The sequence below is a fragment of the Fusarium odoratissimum genome, assembly GCF_000260195.1.
Source record: "Fusarium odoratissimum NRRL 54006 unplaced genomic scaffold supercont1.26, whole genome shotgun sequence".
Classification (NCBI taxonomy): domain Eukaryota; kingdom Fungi; phylum Ascomycota; class Sordariomycetes; order Hypocreales; family Nectriaceae; genus Fusarium; species Fusarium odoratissimum.
The window spans coordinates 453262-466533 of NW_022158710.1; the positions used below are offsets into that span (position 1 = coordinate 453262).

Below are 13272 nucleotides of genomic sequence, written 5' to 3' on the forward strand. Positions count from 1 at the left end.
TTCGGGGACCCTCTCACTTCCGCCCCGGTCCTCCCTTGACACTTGAAAACGAGGACCATGAACTTTGAATTTCTCTAGGGTAGCAAGGTTTGTCAAATTGATTTCATCACGACGCGTAATTCATCAATTACATATTCGAGTCTGTTATGTTTTCTAAATTGGCAATTTCAATCACGGCAGATAGAGCAATAGCAGGAAGAAATTGGAAGTCAGCTGTCATAGAAACTCGCGGTTTTGTGTACTGTTCCAAGCAAGTATCTCAATATTGTGTAATTCTTGACCGCTCTACGTGAACTATACCTTGGACTCTCGGATGCCATAGCTCCTCTCAAATGTCTCATATATTTCGTTGTTATATAGCATAGTCTCCCTACATTATTTATTCATCTGTGTGCTCCCAGATAGGGTTCACTCCCTTATCAAAGTGTGACTGGTTGCAATCCATGCATTGTGAACGTCAACCCTGCTTGAGCCACAAAGTACCTACACTGGGTTTTGGTCCATTACTGAGGGAGATGGTCGTCAAATCAGATAGAAGCCCAGTAGCCATCAAGATCAAGTCGATAAGTCATAATTGTACAAAAAGAGCCACGATGATGACCTCAGTCTAATGACAAAGGAATGCGGTCTGGGGCATGTCCCGCCCGATAGTCCAGCACCCTTGCCAGTGCACTACTCAGCCCAACCTCAAGCTGGTCCTTTCTCCTCAACATCTCAAACTCACAATCAGGCGCATAAGATGTCAGTTCTTCAACAAACATGCTCAGTGCGGGTTGAAGTCGATTGAAGCAATCCCCAAAGTGGTCGATAAAGCCGTCCCTCGCCATACTCTCTAGATTTCTCACCAACATTGTAATGAGCTTTGATTGGTCGATGCCGAACTGGAGAAGAATGTTAGTATAAGTCGATCAAGGGTCGCTCAAAACCATCCATCGTGTCTCGCAACGAGCATGGCAGATATGTTACGTACCAAGTCGAACATGGAACAAATACCCTTTTGATCCTCATACGAGAAAGGGGTCTGGGGCCGACCGCCGATCTTGTCGAACGCCTGCTGGACCCCTTCAATCATATCTCGACACCGGAGGTATGTATTCTTCCAGAAGGTCAGTACAGGTCAAGTAAGAAGGGAAAACGTGCAATACCCCGATGATTTGAACTTCTACACCACGGCCTCCAATATTACTGGCAGTGGAATATATATCAGATGCTAAACTGCTGACCTCCCGAATGACCGCGTTTATATCCTCTGGAGTTGCAACAGCTGCGAAAACTGGAGGCGCAACTGGAACAGGTATTGATGTGGCGACAGGTGAAGTAATTACAGAAGTCGTTGACGAAGCTATCGGAGAGGCATATGTTGTGGCTATGGCAGTAATGCCACTGAGAATAAGGAGGGCGTTGCGCATCATGCAAGGAGAACTGAGCAATGGTTCGGGCAGGAGTTTGAGTTAATGATGACACAAACAAAGTCGTATTCGCTCGAGAAACGACCGGTTACTATCTGAAGACACGATATCGTAAAAGCGATCTGATGTACGAGTACTGGCAAATACGGAGAGCTGGGTTTTGAAGTGTTGAGCCCAGCTGCAAGCAGACCGCTTGACAGATTAAATATCCCAAATCATATCGAGGCCTGCCCCTTTCTTATGAGCTGCTAGCAGCTCACACGTGGAAATGTTAATAATTGAGATTTCTATGGATTATTCCGAGGACATTTAATATGAAGTGGCGGAAATGTATGGTCCATAGCGGTTGCAGACCCATTAAGGCAGGCTGCGTGCGACCAATACCCGAGACCTGTATGCCGTTCCGAAGTCCTCGCCAAGATGCGACGGATATCACGGTCTGTGGTAGGGATTTCGGACGGCAGATTTGCTTTTGTAATATCTTGGCATCAAGCATATTGAGGACATCGCCAAGAGGAGAGGCTGAACATCAGGGAGACGCAGATATGTACGAAAGCGAACATCAAGGACTGACACCAAGAGATTCTTAGGATGCATGGCATTGTTGATACAGCTGCTCCTGTTCTCTCGGCGATCATTCGAATATGAAGATTGAGTTGCCTTGGGTAGCAGGGTAGATACTAGAACAAACAAGTTTGTCTTAGAGAGCGCGCGTTGACAACAATGCCGTTTCGGGATAGCCAAGACTTTCAGCTCCTGCCTTGGGCCAGAAGATGTCATTGTGCTTCGTAAATGGACAAGTGATTGAGATGAACGTGTTGAGCAACACCTTCGTCCCCAAGACACCTGCAACTGTGCCTTTAGGGGAAACGACATGGCAGAATGGTGTACATTGCTACGCCTAACTACGCTCGCTACCTCAAGACCCAAGCACCCTGATCGCTATGCCGCTTCATATTCCCAGTCCAATGCCTGACATCCTCGGGATACCAACACCAACCAAATGGTACAAAATGACCTGCCAATATTTACACATCGACTCTATCAAATAATGACTTTAACCCCACTGCACAAGGACCTTCTTGCCCTTCTTTCCACCCTTTTTCTTACCACCAGCCTCGTCATCCTCGGCGGGCTCTTCACCAGCTGGTGTACTCGAGCCGCTGCCGCCCCATTGGAAACCGGTTTCACGACTTCCATAGTCGCGTCTGACGGCCCGGCCGTTTCCATAGCCAAAAATTGTAGTGGTAGGCTTTGGCGCTGTGGGAAGAGCAGGGAACGCATCCTCGCCGGTAGGACGAGGAGCAGGACGGGGGCGGTCGAGGGTTGTGGATTGTGAGGATGATGGAGTGGGGGTTGTCCAGTTAGAGCGGGAGGCAGAGGATGAGGAGTTGCCGGCTGAGGGAAGAGAAGGGAATGCATTGGAGGACGATGGAGGAGCACTGACAGCAGGACGAGCGGTCCACGATGAGGCTCCGCTAGAGGACACAGGCGCAGGGCCACCGAGTCTTGTGCTGTTCTTGAGCTTCAATACACGGTTCGAGTACTTTTGTGTGGCCTTCGCATTGGGAACTGCTGGGTTGGCAGATGCTGCATTGGCCCAACCACTTGAACTCGAGGTTGCACCATGCATACCACTTAGACCGGGTAAGCTAGGATAGTCTTCGTTGATGGCACGCCAGTCCTGCCAGGCTTTGCGGAGGGCATCGGCCTTGTTCTTGTCCTCATATAGATCCGCAACCTCTCGGACCATCGTACCAAGAGCGTTTGAGGAAGTATCGGCGAAGAGAGTGAAGAAAGCGTCGATGAGTTGAGGTGCAGTAAGTCCGCCTTGGCGATATGAAGAGATGTGGTTTCGGAATGTTGCCATGCGCTGCGCATCGTTGCCGAGGAGGTTTGATGCTCGTTCGACTACAGCACCGTGGCGCACAAGTCGGGCACGCTCCTCAGGGCTGAGGTTGGCAGGATCCGGGACAGTAGCAGATTCGATGGGATTAGCAAGGTTTGTCTGACTGGCACGGGGAGTGTTTGATGAGCTGCCGCCACGAGATTGTGATGAGGCTTGAGCGGGTGTGGGTGAAGGCGCAGAGAGTGAACCACCAAATGTGCGATTGGACACTGATTGCGCAGAATGGATAGCCATTTGCCGCTGGAAGGCAATCTCATCTCGCCGTAATGGCTGGGCAGAGCTCGCAGGAACCGGTTCCATATTAGGGTCGCGGCCTCTGTTCCCTCCTCTTCGCCCATCTCTGCCTCCCCGTCGTCCTTCTTCTCTCCCACTACCGCCACCGCCTCTCTCTTGCTGGTATGGTGTCCGAATGTCGAATCCTGAGATGTTGACTACTCGCGCGTCTCTGCCTGTTGCTTTACCACCGTGATCACTCAATTGGTGAGCCTGCAAGTCCAGCTCCGACTCAAAGACTACAAATTTCTTTTCCAAACATTCTCGGTCGCTGCAGAGGTAATGGTCCTTCTTGAAATGCTCTTCGAGTGCATTGTAGTCGAGGTAGTAGTGGGGATGTCGCGAGTCTCGCCTATCGCAGATAAAACAGCGCTCGTGCTTCATCCGGCAATGCTCGTACAACTTGTCGTCGTCGTAAAACCGCTCTCCACAGAACCCACACAAGGGGTGACCCTTGAAGCCTGTTTGGTCTGCCGCGCCGGGCTTGTCGTCTCCATGACGCATGTGCTTCTCCAGTTCCTTATCCGCAAATAGCTCATGTTCATGTGTGAATACCCTCTTGTTACGAGTGCATAGATCGCACATACGCTTGCGGTGAGCGGACTTGACATGGCGGTGCAAGTCAGGCCAACCGAGGCCAGCGAAATCGCAGGATGCGTCGGGGCAGTTATATCGCAGGAGGAGAACGGTGTCGCCCACAATATCCTCTTTTGTGTACTTGATTCCGATGTTGCTGTCGGTGGTTGTGATATCCTTTTCTGAGTAATCCTCGAAACGTTTCTCGGGGTCGTCGGTAAAGATGACATAGGGAGCTGGGGTCTAGAACACTATTAACGATAAAGCCCTTGCCAGGGGTACAGAGAAGAGAAACATACACGACAGTGAGCGCAGTCCTTTGTCTTATAAAGGGCTCTCATGCGCAGGCCGCAAATATGGCATGTTGTATGGTTACAAGGCGCAATAGAGTGGTGAGCGACTGGGTTCGCGCAGATGAAGCACACCTCGCCGTCATCATCCTCGGCAGCTTCAGCTGCTTTGCCCGCAGCCATGGCATGGGCTCTGGAAGCTGCAGCTGCAACATCTTGAGCAGCCGGGTTTGCGGGAACGTTGGGTATGTTGGAGTTGTTACCGCCACGGCCACGCCGTTGGCCACCTCGTCGGTTCTGATTCCCCTTTCCTCGGCCTCGTCCTCTGTTGCGCTGACCGTCGCCTTGTGGTTGAGACTCGGAAGCTGTCGCTCCAGTATTGCTGTCCCCTTCCGGTGAAGCCATTTTGGGCTGTCCCGAGCTTCCAGAAGCTGAAATATTTGCGAATTCGGTTAACGTAGAAGCCAAGGGGGCTAGAGCTATGATTATATCGCTCGGTAGAGGGGTAGTCGCTTTATCGAAATAGAAAGCTGTCAGGTGCACGAGTAGAACTACAGGTAAATGGAAAATATGAGCGATCTTCTGGTGAAGCCGTACTGGCGTGCTATTGTATGAATGCAAAATGGTTGTAGTTTCAAGGTGAATCGCGAAGGCGAGATGATGATGTCGACCAGATTTTATTTAGGTTTCTATCTCTGAAATGGCGGGGCAGAACCTCGCAAACAGTGACGGAACTGCCCTGTTGTGTGGCACAAAGCCACTTCCATCGGCATCTGTGGCTGAGTAATCTCGCCTAATACTCACAAGCATTGGGGCGATGCTCAAATTGAGTTCCTTGATTGGCTCTGAAACCGTCATTCAATATTGGGAGTCACCGGCCAGAAAGATCCCAGCCTAGAGTGACAAAGACTTGCATTGGCATCTATTGACTCATTAAGGCTCATCAAAGCTGGACCTACGGAGGAAGCGGTCAAAAGTTTTGTCTCGACCCCCGGCTCGTGACAAGGGATCCTAGTAAAGTCAGAAAAAGCAAAAAAAGGTGGTATGAGACTTCCTGACCTATAAACCTTCTGTAACCCCTCTGTAAGCTGTTGACTGATTTTTTGAAGTTTCTGATAATCCGGCAGGTCCTTGCATTATGGCCCCAAATACGGATATCGCGACTCGCGCTTTTGTTGTTTCCCTTAAGGCACCTTGCAGCGGCAAGACTTCTCCTGAGGTAGCAGAACTCTCAGGACTTTCGATCCGTCAGGTTGATCGAATATATGCTCGTGCAATCGAGAACGGGTTTGACCCTAATATCCGACCACTGATTCTTAAAGACGAATATCTTAAAGATCGCCCTCGATCAGGGCGGCCGACAAAGGTAACAGAGGAAAACAAAGAGCTTCTTATTAGCAAGGTATAGGGCAATCACTTTAGAAGGGAAAAAGCCTATGCTGATCTCGCCGGCGAGCTTAGTGAAGCAGAAATAGAAATCTCTACATCAGCCGTCTATCAGATGCTAGTCTCTTCAGGATTTCAGAAGACGAGGTATTGACTAGTGGCGAGATCAGCAGAAGATCCTGATCCCAAAATTGCTTCCTTTTGCACAGGCGTGTGAAGAAGAGAGACCCGGCACAGTTGGTCAGGAAGATAAAGCAACAACAGCAAGCATGGGTATTAACAGGGCGCAAGGTATCTTGTTTAATAGATTTGTACAGTTGAGGCACTGGTAATCCCCGAACATATTGAAGTAGCATAAAGTAAGTCAAAGTATAAGCCTTCCCATCATAAGTTCTCAATTCGCTGCGCAACAGGTGATTTAAAGCCAAGGTATTATGAACTGAAGAAAAGATTGATCACAAATCATAGCATTTTATAGAAATCCGATCAAGCCTGATAGTAGGGCTTGACCTGCTCTTCAGACCAATTCCAGAAGAACTCTGCCATACCTGTTCCACCTTCGGATTCGGACAAAGCGCCCTTCTCAAGATCTGGGCGGATGGGCATGAACCGACCCCATGGAACCACTTGAAGTTGTCAGTAACTACCTAGGCTCGGTTCCGTGTAAGGAAAAGGAAATGCTTACCCCAAATACCGGATTTATCGATTGTGATATCCTCAGAAAAGGCAGCAAATAGCTCTGTGTACGCACCATAGATAGGAGCATAGGTGGTAATGGTTCTAGGATAGTACATATACCAGGGTGAGGTGCGATCGAGTTCGCTTGACAGATTGCCAGGGTTTAGAGACTGGGTTCAATGTTAGTTTATGGATCGCTCGGTTGTCATACAGAACGTACCACGCTCACGATGCCATCATCTTTGAACCTCCTGGCGAACTCTGTGTTGTGGTAGAAGTTGCCGGCCTTGCTTGTTGCGTACTTGAACACCAGGTTTCGTGGCTCATGGTAATCGAGGTTATCACGTTCGAATCCATTCTTTGGTGCGAGAACATCCGCAGCTGAACTAGACACCCAGATCACGCGGACCGAGTTCTTCGGCGCCGACTTCGCCGTCTTTTGAAGAAGAGGAGTGAGGTACTTTGTGAACAAGAAATGACCAAGGCAATTAACTCCAAGCTGAAGCTCATACCCCTGCACAGTCTTAGATCCCTCTGGTGGTGTCATAACTCCCGCATTGTTGAATAGAATGTCGAGTCTGCTCTCAGCTTCAAGGAACGACTTGGCTGAAGTCCCAATTGTTGTTAGATCTGCAAGGTCGAGCTTGAGAAACTTGAGGGTGCCCTTCGACTCAGGGTGCTGCTTCTTGATGCCCTCAATGGCAGCCTCACCCTTCTCTGTACTACGAGCAGCGACCCAGACAGTAGCATTCTTGCTGTAGAGAACCTGGGCAATCTCGCGACCGACTCCAGTGTTTGCTCCGGTAACAATGGTCACCTTTCCTGTGAGATCGGGAACATTTGCCTCAGTGAATTTGGGCTTGGGAGGGAATGCCTGGCTCAGGGCATCCAAAGGTCTCGCAGGCAGCGGCATAATGAAGGATCACAAAGAAGTAGTCAATAGCAGAGAGGACAACAAGTCTTGCAGAAGCTGGATGGTAGAATCAATGACACGAAGATAACTTCCATGATCTCACAAATCACGGGGTAGCAACCGGTAACGCGGAGCAATCGAATGCCCGAAAACCGGAGCCTGAGTTCAAATCCGTGCTTTGAAGAGATGAATGCATAATTCGAAGCTCTCAAAAGGCAGACATGAGATGTAGATGTAACATATCAACAGCAGAGAAGCTGTATTCTGACTTACAAACAACAAGGTCTCACAAAAATGTGACAATACCCCATTTATGCAAGTGCTTACGCTGCTGGGGACCACTTGGGTGCAACACAGATTAGGTGGGGAGTATCACAGGGAAGACAATCCACTTTCAATCAGGACGTAATCAACATTTTATTTAAGAGGTGCATACTTCAAGGCAGGTAGGTATTATCATCAAATACTGTAGTTCTAGAGCAATCCCACCCTCACATAGACCGAGTTTTGCAAGTAATATCCTCCCATTATAGGGTAGTCTTTATCCCCATCATAATGATCCTGAATCACCGCCCAAGTGGTACAAAAGATACAATCTAGAGCCTTTCGGAATTCTTTGGGATTCATTATATAGCACCTAGCCCAATTGTCAATAGCTAGACAAGAAACAATTTACCGGTACGCCGCCGCGCGCCCAAACGCTGTCATCGAAACTTTCGCAGAGGGCCTGCGTTCTGCAGATGCAATCGCTCTTCTGTTTATTCCTCGCCAACCGGGTAAAGATGACTACCGATATCCTTGTTCATCCGAAACATGTCAACCCTTGCCTGTTTAAAGACTGCTTGCATCTTGTCGTCGCAAATGATTTGACGTTTGTCGTTCGGGTCTTGAAGGTCATTTGCTTTGATGTGTTCCCAGAGCTTCTTGACGACTTGAGGTCGTGACAGCTAGAATTGTGTTAGCGTAGGCTTTGCCCAAGCATGCTGCATGTAATCATCCAAAGAAATTCCCAAAAGGCAAGACTAGTTGCAAAAGACATAGACCAGATAGTCCGAAGCAGGATAGAGGCATCCAAACCCTTCAGGCAATAATCTGATCCCCGTAAAGATATGGGCTGAATGGACAAGGCCACGGCCTGACCTTCGCGAGAGATCTAGGATAAAGCCTTGTGTAGTACATAAAGAAGTGGTTCACATACCTGCGTCTCGCCAACAAGTTCAGAGAGGGTTTCGCTCAAGTTGAAAGGTTTCTGGAAACCACCACCAGCCTTTCTCTTCTTGCCAACCTCACCATCGGCTGGTTCGAGGTCGCTATCATCGTCGGCTTTGACCTTCTTCGCACTTTTCTTGCGCGGCGCCGCCTTCTTCTTGGTAGGCTTTGCTTTGTCGCCCCCTCGAGTCTTGCGCCCTCTGGCCAAGCTATTTTCCTGCGCCTGTAGTTGCGCGGCCAACTTGGCGTCCGCATCTTCAGCCGAGGACGATCGCTTAACTTTCTTTCGTGAAGGTTCCGGGGTGGCGGATTGCTCGGTCTCGCCTACATCTGATGTACCGTTGGCCGCATAGTCGACAGTGGAGGGAGGTTCGATTCCATTGTTGGCCCCAGATACGGCGTCGAACCGAGCTTCGATAAGTCGTTTGATGGCGTTCTAGCAAGTCAGCAGGGGAAAAATATAGGACAATGCCAAATGGAACGGCGAGGCAATGCTTGTGTTGTTTGTCGGCATACCTTCTGGTCGCTCAGATCCTGGCCGCCAAGCTTGTTCTCCAACCCCTGCCGAATCTTCTTTCGTGAGATGGTCTCAAGGTCGGACGTCTCAAGGATGTCATCAATGATAGCGGTATAGCGCTCAAGCTCTTCGGTAGTCACTGTCGTTATATGGTGTTATTCAAGGGCCAAAGTCGCGATGAAGGGGGTCTGTGCCAAGGGGTGGCAGGGCAACTTACAAGGGACGCTCATGATGATGATGTTGTTGTTCGCAGCACGGCCGCTCAGTTTTGTAGAGTCGTACAGGAAAAGGTCGGCAGGAGAGGCGGCTCGGTTGCAGCTACAAGACGAGAGGGGGTCCCAAACGGCGGGGGGTTATGTGCATACAAACAGCGACACCTGCAGCCGTCCGTCTGTCAAGAAGGATGATGGAATGCGATCGCGGCAATGGTGAAGAATGCGCCCTGGGTTGCCTGTATCAAAGCATGTCCCAAATTGATTGCGCGTGCGTGCTCCCGGTGCTATGGCGATTGTTTTGTTAAGTCAACGCGGTCAAATATGCGTGATGGTTGGTCGCCTAGGTCCCGCGGTCGGTCGATTGCAGTGGACGAACCGCGGCATGAAACGATGAATAGTGAAGGAAATCGATGGAGTATAGCCCAGGTGAATGTGGCCTACAAAGAAGTGAATGGGAAATAAGGGGTTTCTAGAAAAAGAGCGATATTTGGATAGGCCTAATGAAGCTATCGCGGGCTTACGTCAATTTGTTGTGTATGGATGAAGTCAATGTTCACCCGCAACCTTGGAAGTCATGGAAAGCAAGCAAGCCACCGATCTCAGTCCGATGAGGCTGCTGAGGCTCTCGTTGCCGTGGCTGGTGACCAGGGGTTTGGCCAATGAACCTTGCGTAGTGCTAGGTCACCAACCCAAAGAGGTAAGGTTTAAGACCTGAGACGGGAGGAAGCGTGCTTCATCCACATTGGCCCTACCCATTGTGTTTTTCATTAAGGTCACGTGGGGTATGCCGTTTGTCTTTGGTCTTGTTTTCCTTGAGAGGGTCCACTGTCTCGCTTCACGACTGAACAGAGGCTCCTTTCTTCAATGCGTCTGAGGATGAGGATGATCAGTTACCCAGGTCCCTAAGCTGGACTACTTGTTCTGATCAAAGGTCTTTGACAACAACGGCAATAATGCTGACTGAAGCATTTCGGAAGGCTAAGGCACTATTTAATATGATGGCGATATCAATCGTCAACCCCAACCTGTCCAAGAGATGAAACTAGGCCTGAATCCAAATCTTTTAACAAGTCGCCCCAGAGCAGTCCACTTGGTGTGTCGACAGTCCACATATCCTCATTAAGTGTCGCATCAAAACCTGCATTGTACAAAGCTTCCTCACCAACACTCATAATCTGATAGCTACTCGGCTCCACCACCGTATCCAACGTTTCTGGGCTTTTCTGGTTACTGGCTGGTGTTGTCGCGGGTGTAGCGAGACCAAGCCTTGCTCTGAATGCTTCCACGAGTTCTAGACATTTGATCTTGAGACTGTTGGTCAATTGCACACCTCCTTTGGATCCAAATATCTCAAAAACCCTCGCAGCTAGTGTCAACGTCTTCCGCGCTGTGGGGGACATTGGACAAATGGGATATCCGCAAGAGAAGCCAGCTAAAGCAAATGTGGCGGTACGCTGCCAGTCAAAGACTTGAAAGCACCCAGCAAGAATACCGGAATCCCTGCTGAGCTGGTGCAACATATTTGTTATCATAATGCCAGAGTTCACACAAGTTATGCAGTGGTTATCACTATTGAAAGTGCCCAGTGCTGGCGTTGGTAGAAATGAGTTGAACGTTCGAGTGAGCATAATGACTAAGGAATGGTAGTCAAATTCCAGCACTAGCCGTTGTCTTTGTAGCCAAAGGGGATCGGCCTGGCTGAGATCGAGCGGCGAGCGATCAACTGAGAAGGGTACACCTTGTACCCGTGGTGTCTTTAAACTCCCCGGCAGTTTCTCAACCCAGGCCTTGAGACGCTTGAGCTGCTCATAGAGATACTTTGCGCACTTCTCCCGTGATGAAGGGTGCTGATAAAAGTCGGGCTGATCAATCTCCGAAAGAACATTCTCCATTACCCTCGCTAATTCAGTATGAATCTCACGAATGATCTGAAAGAGGCCTTGTCTCTCATGCTGAAAGCGAAGCCAGTTGATGCCTGAGGACTGCGAAAGGGTGAAATTTGGACCGGCAAGTTGAGCGATACTGTCAGATTCTGGGTGTTCGCGCTCGTACAGATGGGGCTCTGAAATTGCGAAGGGGCGGCCCAAATGCAGAGAAACCTGTGTGTCCAATGTGACAAGGCATCTCCATAACCGGGACCCTGTTTTTGTACAAGTTGAGCCTTCGTTGTCTTGGGTCTCATTACCGTCGCCATCGAATTGCAGTCCAAGTGATTCTGCTGCGGCGACGGCAGATCGAATCATCATGTAGGCCGAATTCTCTTTATTCAAGGCCAAGAGATATACGGCGCTGAGGAAATAGCATTGCGCCGACTGTAAAGACGGATAATCCAAATCTTGAACCAGCGCCTGCTGAGCCTGCAGGTAGAAATCGAAACCAGGCTGATCAGGCACAACGACATTGTCACAAGTTGTGTATGAGGAGCCAAACTGTATGCATAAGGCGATCACAATGTCTACCAGAGGACCTGCCTGTCTCGTCGTGTTGTCACTCCAGAGTGAGTCGTAAAGTTGTCGAAAAGCAGCCTCCTCGATCACCGGATAAATCGCATGATAGCCCTGCCAGTAAAGGTCGAGGAGAGCGTCTTGTTGTTCACGCTGCAGTCGGTCGCAATTAAGCGGAGATGAAGTAGCTGGTAGTTTGGGACTTGACAGGACATTTGTCTCAAAGCTCGATTTGGTGAAAGTCGATAATCGATGAGTGAAGTACGCCAGCGAGGATGGACCGTACTGAATGCCATTCACTCGAACCCCTTTCCACCTTAATGAACGCTTACACACAGCATCAATATTCTGAGGTAAAGGAGATGGACTCAGTAGCTTGTTCTCAAGTTGCTGCACCTGACTTCTCAGCCGTTGAACCTCTCTATGTCCTTGTCAGCTTTGCGCCCTTCGACAGATTCAGGTTCGACTCACCTTGTGGCTGCGGCAACACTTTTGAAATCATCGCGACCTGAGTTTACACATTCTCTATTGGCTTGTTTGCAGTTCCGACAAGGTCGGGTAGAATCGCATTTCACTCGGGTCAAGCGACACCAGTCGCAGGCGCGTGAGACTTGAGCCCTCTTGGGGCGGGGTTGTGAGGTTGGCGGAGAAGGAGGCTTCCCGCTTGACAGGGAATTCGAAGTTGTTATGTCAAAAGTGGTGAACATTGAGATCCCGAAAGCAATGGATATGTTTTAGTACGAGGGTGATGGCTGTTGTATGTTGGACTCCGGCAGTCTGCGTACCGAATTGCTGGGCCAGGGCTGAGCATGGATGAGTCAGGAACATGGATATTAGTGCATCCTATGAACATTTGTCATCAGCGGAAACCCAACCAGGCACAGCAAGACATAAGGCTATGGTATCAATAGCTCGAGCATGAAATGTTACGGACTGTGTCATTGTGCGATATTAAGTCCCTGATTATACTGACAAAGGCCTTTGGAGCTGTCAAACGTGCGAAAAGGATGCCGAACGTGTACATAGTCGCCTTAACGAGCCTCACATATAGAGGCAAACAACGGGTAGCGATATGTTTACCATTCACTCTTAAGTTTCTATTGTACCGAGAATCTGGCCATTTAAATCAAGTGTCTTTATATTTCTATGCCTGCACAAAATGCGGTGAAATTTAAAGTCGAAATCAAGTACTGCGAGTCAATGATAGAGTACAGCCAATGGCAGGTCTTCATACATCACAGCATCACCGAATGAGGAAGTCGGAGAAAACTCCGAATACTCCTTATGGATCATACTGTTAAGAAAGCAGTAAAACGGTCACTTACCCTGAAGCGAGACAAACCACGGGGTGCCTGCATTTGTGTTTCTATGAATCGGGATCTGAAAGGCGAGCGACATGCATCCTCCCGTTCCATAAAAGGAACTGCAGAGAAGGTGCAGATGTCACTTTCCC

General features: G+C 49.3%; 6 protein-coding genes across 7 annotated transcripts; 1 reads left to right on the plus strand and 5 right to left on the minus strand.

Annotated features, from left to right (window-relative positions):
- Positions 1 to 322: 322 nt before the first annotated feature.
- FOIG_12448 (uncharacterized protein) lies at positions 323 to 1602 on the minus strand. Its single transcript, XM_031213351.1, has 3 exons — positions 1146 to 1602; positions 971 to 1096; positions 323 to 881 (listed from the first exon to the last, which is right to left on the minus strand). Exons 1-3 carry the CDS (start codon positions 1410 to 1412, stop codon positions 603 to 605), a joined length of 672 nt encoding a protein of 223 aa, XP_031057096.1. The 5' UTR covers positions 1413 to 1602; the 3' UTR covers positions 323 to 602.
- Positions 1603 to 2108: 506 nt separating this feature from the next.
- FOIG_12449 (uncharacterized protein) lies at positions 2109 to 5150 on the minus strand. The gene is made up of 2 exons (XM_031213352.1): positions 4467 to 5150; positions 2109 to 4410 (listed from the first exon to the last, which is right to left on the minus strand). The coding sequence occupies exons 1-2, from the start codon at positions 4860 to 4862 to the stop codon at positions 2467 to 2469; spliced, it is 2340 nt and encodes a 779-aa protein (XP_031057097.1). The 5' UTR covers positions 4863 to 5150; the 3' UTR covers positions 2109 to 2466.
- A 445-nt stretch (positions 5151 to 5595) lies between these two features.
- FOIG_12450 (uncharacterized protein) lies at positions 5596 to 5865 on the plus strand (the record flags this gene model as incomplete). Its single annotated transcript, XM_031213353.1, has 1 exon — positions 5596 to 5865. One exon carries the CDS (start codon positions 5596 to 5598, stop codon positions 5863 to 5865), a length of 270 nt encoding a protein of 89 aa, XP_031057098.1.
- Positions 5866 to 6085: 220 nt separating this feature from the next.
- FOIG_12451 (uncharacterized protein) lies at positions 6086 to 7734 on the minus strand. The gene is made up of 3 exons (XM_031213354.1): positions 6742 to 7734; positions 6529 to 6691; positions 6086 to 6469 (listed from the first exon to the last, which is right to left on the minus strand). Exons 1-3 carry the CDS (start codon positions 7432 to 7434, stop codon positions 6330 to 6332), a joined length of 996 nt encoding a protein of 331 aa, XP_031057099.1. The 5' UTR covers positions 7435 to 7734; the 3' UTR covers positions 6086 to 6329.
- Positions 7735 to 7825: 91 nt separating this feature from the next.
- On the minus strand, positions 7826 to 9979 carry FOIG_12452 (uncharacterized protein). 2 transcript variants are annotated; one of them, XM_031213355.1, is made up of 4 exons: positions 9378 to 9979; positions 9160 to 9299; positions 8633 to 9079; positions 7826 to 8381 (listed from the first exon to the last, which is right to left on the minus strand). In XM_031213355.1, the coding sequence occupies exons 1-4, from the start codon at positions 9388 to 9390 to the stop codon at positions 8193 to 8195; spliced, it is 789 nt and encodes a 262-aa protein (XP_031057100.1). In that variant the 5' UTR covers positions 9391 to 9979; the 3' UTR covers positions 7826 to 8192. The 2 variants fall into 2 exon arrangements, with proteins under 2 accessions (XP_031057100.1, XP_031057101.1); XM_031213356.1 differs by having other exon boundaries at positions 7826 to 9079; positions 9378 to 9942.
- Positions 9980 to 10296: 317 nt separating this feature from the next.
- FOIG_12453 (uncharacterized protein) lies at positions 10297 to 12585 on the minus strand. The gene is made up of 2 exons (XM_031213357.1): positions 12291 to 12585; positions 10297 to 12240 (listed from the first exon to the last, which is right to left on the minus strand). The coding sequence occupies exons 1-2, from the start codon at positions 12524 to 12526 to the stop codon at positions 10383 to 10385; spliced, it is 2094 nt and encodes a 697-aa protein (XP_031057102.1). The 5' UTR covers positions 12527 to 12585; the 3' UTR covers positions 10297 to 10382.
- Between the last annotated feature and the right edge of the window lie 687 nt (positions 12586 to 13272).

What these genes read in the sequence shown, in the direction of transcription:
- FOIG_12448 (XM_031213351.1), bottom strand. Translation starts at nt 1,412, where the DNA reads ATGATGCGCAACGCCCTCCTTATTCTCAGTGGCATTACTGCCATAGCC. An exon ending in TAGAAGTTCAAATCATCGGG is followed by an intron (nt 1,097 to 1,145) that starts GTATTGCACGTT and finishes ACCTTCTGGAAG; the next exon opens with AATACATACCTCCGGTGTCG. An exon ending in TTTGTTCCATGTTCGACTTG is followed by an intron (nt 882 to 970) that starts GTACGTAACATA and finishes ATTCTTCTCCAG; the next exon opens with TTCGGCATCGACCAATCAAA.
- FOIG_12453 (XM_031213357.1), bottom strand. Translation starts at nt 12,526, where the DNA reads ATGTTCACCACTTTTGACATAACAACTTCGAATTCCCTGTCAAGCGGG. An exon ending in AGTGTTGCCGCAGCCACAAG is followed by an intron (nt 12,241 to 12,290) that starts GTGAGTCGAACC and finishes ACAAGGACATAG; the next exon opens with AGAGGTTCAACGGCTGAGAA.
- FOIG_12452 (XM_031213355.1), bottom strand. An exon ending in AGGATCTGAGCGACCAGAAG is followed by an intron (nt 9,080 to 9,159) that starts GTATGCCGACAA and finishes CTGACTTGCTAG; the next exon opens with AACGCCATCAAACGACTTAT. An exon ending in AACTTGTTGGCGAGACGCAG is followed by an intron (nt 8,382 to 8,632) that starts GTATGTGAACCA and finishes ACACAATTCTAG; the next exon opens with CTGTCACGACCTCAAGTCGT.
- FOIG_12449 (XM_031213352.1), bottom strand. Translation starts at nt 4,862, where the DNA reads ATGGCTTCACCGGAAGGGGACAGCAATACTGGAGCGACAGCTTCCGAG. An exon ending in AGGACTGCGCTCACTGTCGT is followed by an intron (nt 4,411 to 4,466) that starts GTATGTTTCTCT and finishes ATAGTGTTCTAG; the next exon opens with ACCCCAGCTCCCTATGTCAT.
- FOIG_12451 (XM_031213354.1), bottom strand. Translation starts at nt 7,434, where the DNA reads ATGCCGCTGCCTGCGAGACCTTTGGATGCCCTGAGCCAGGCATTCCCT. An exon ending in ATGATGGCATCGTGAGCGTG is followed by an intron (nt 6,692 to 6,741) that starts GTACGTTCTGTA and finishes CATTGAACCCAG; the next exon opens with TCTCTAAACCCTGGCAATCT. An exon ending in CGATAAATCCGGTATTTGGG is followed by an intron (nt 6,470 to 6,528) that starts GTAAGCATTTCC and finishes GACAACTTCAAG; the next exon opens with TGGTTCCATGGGGTCGGTTC.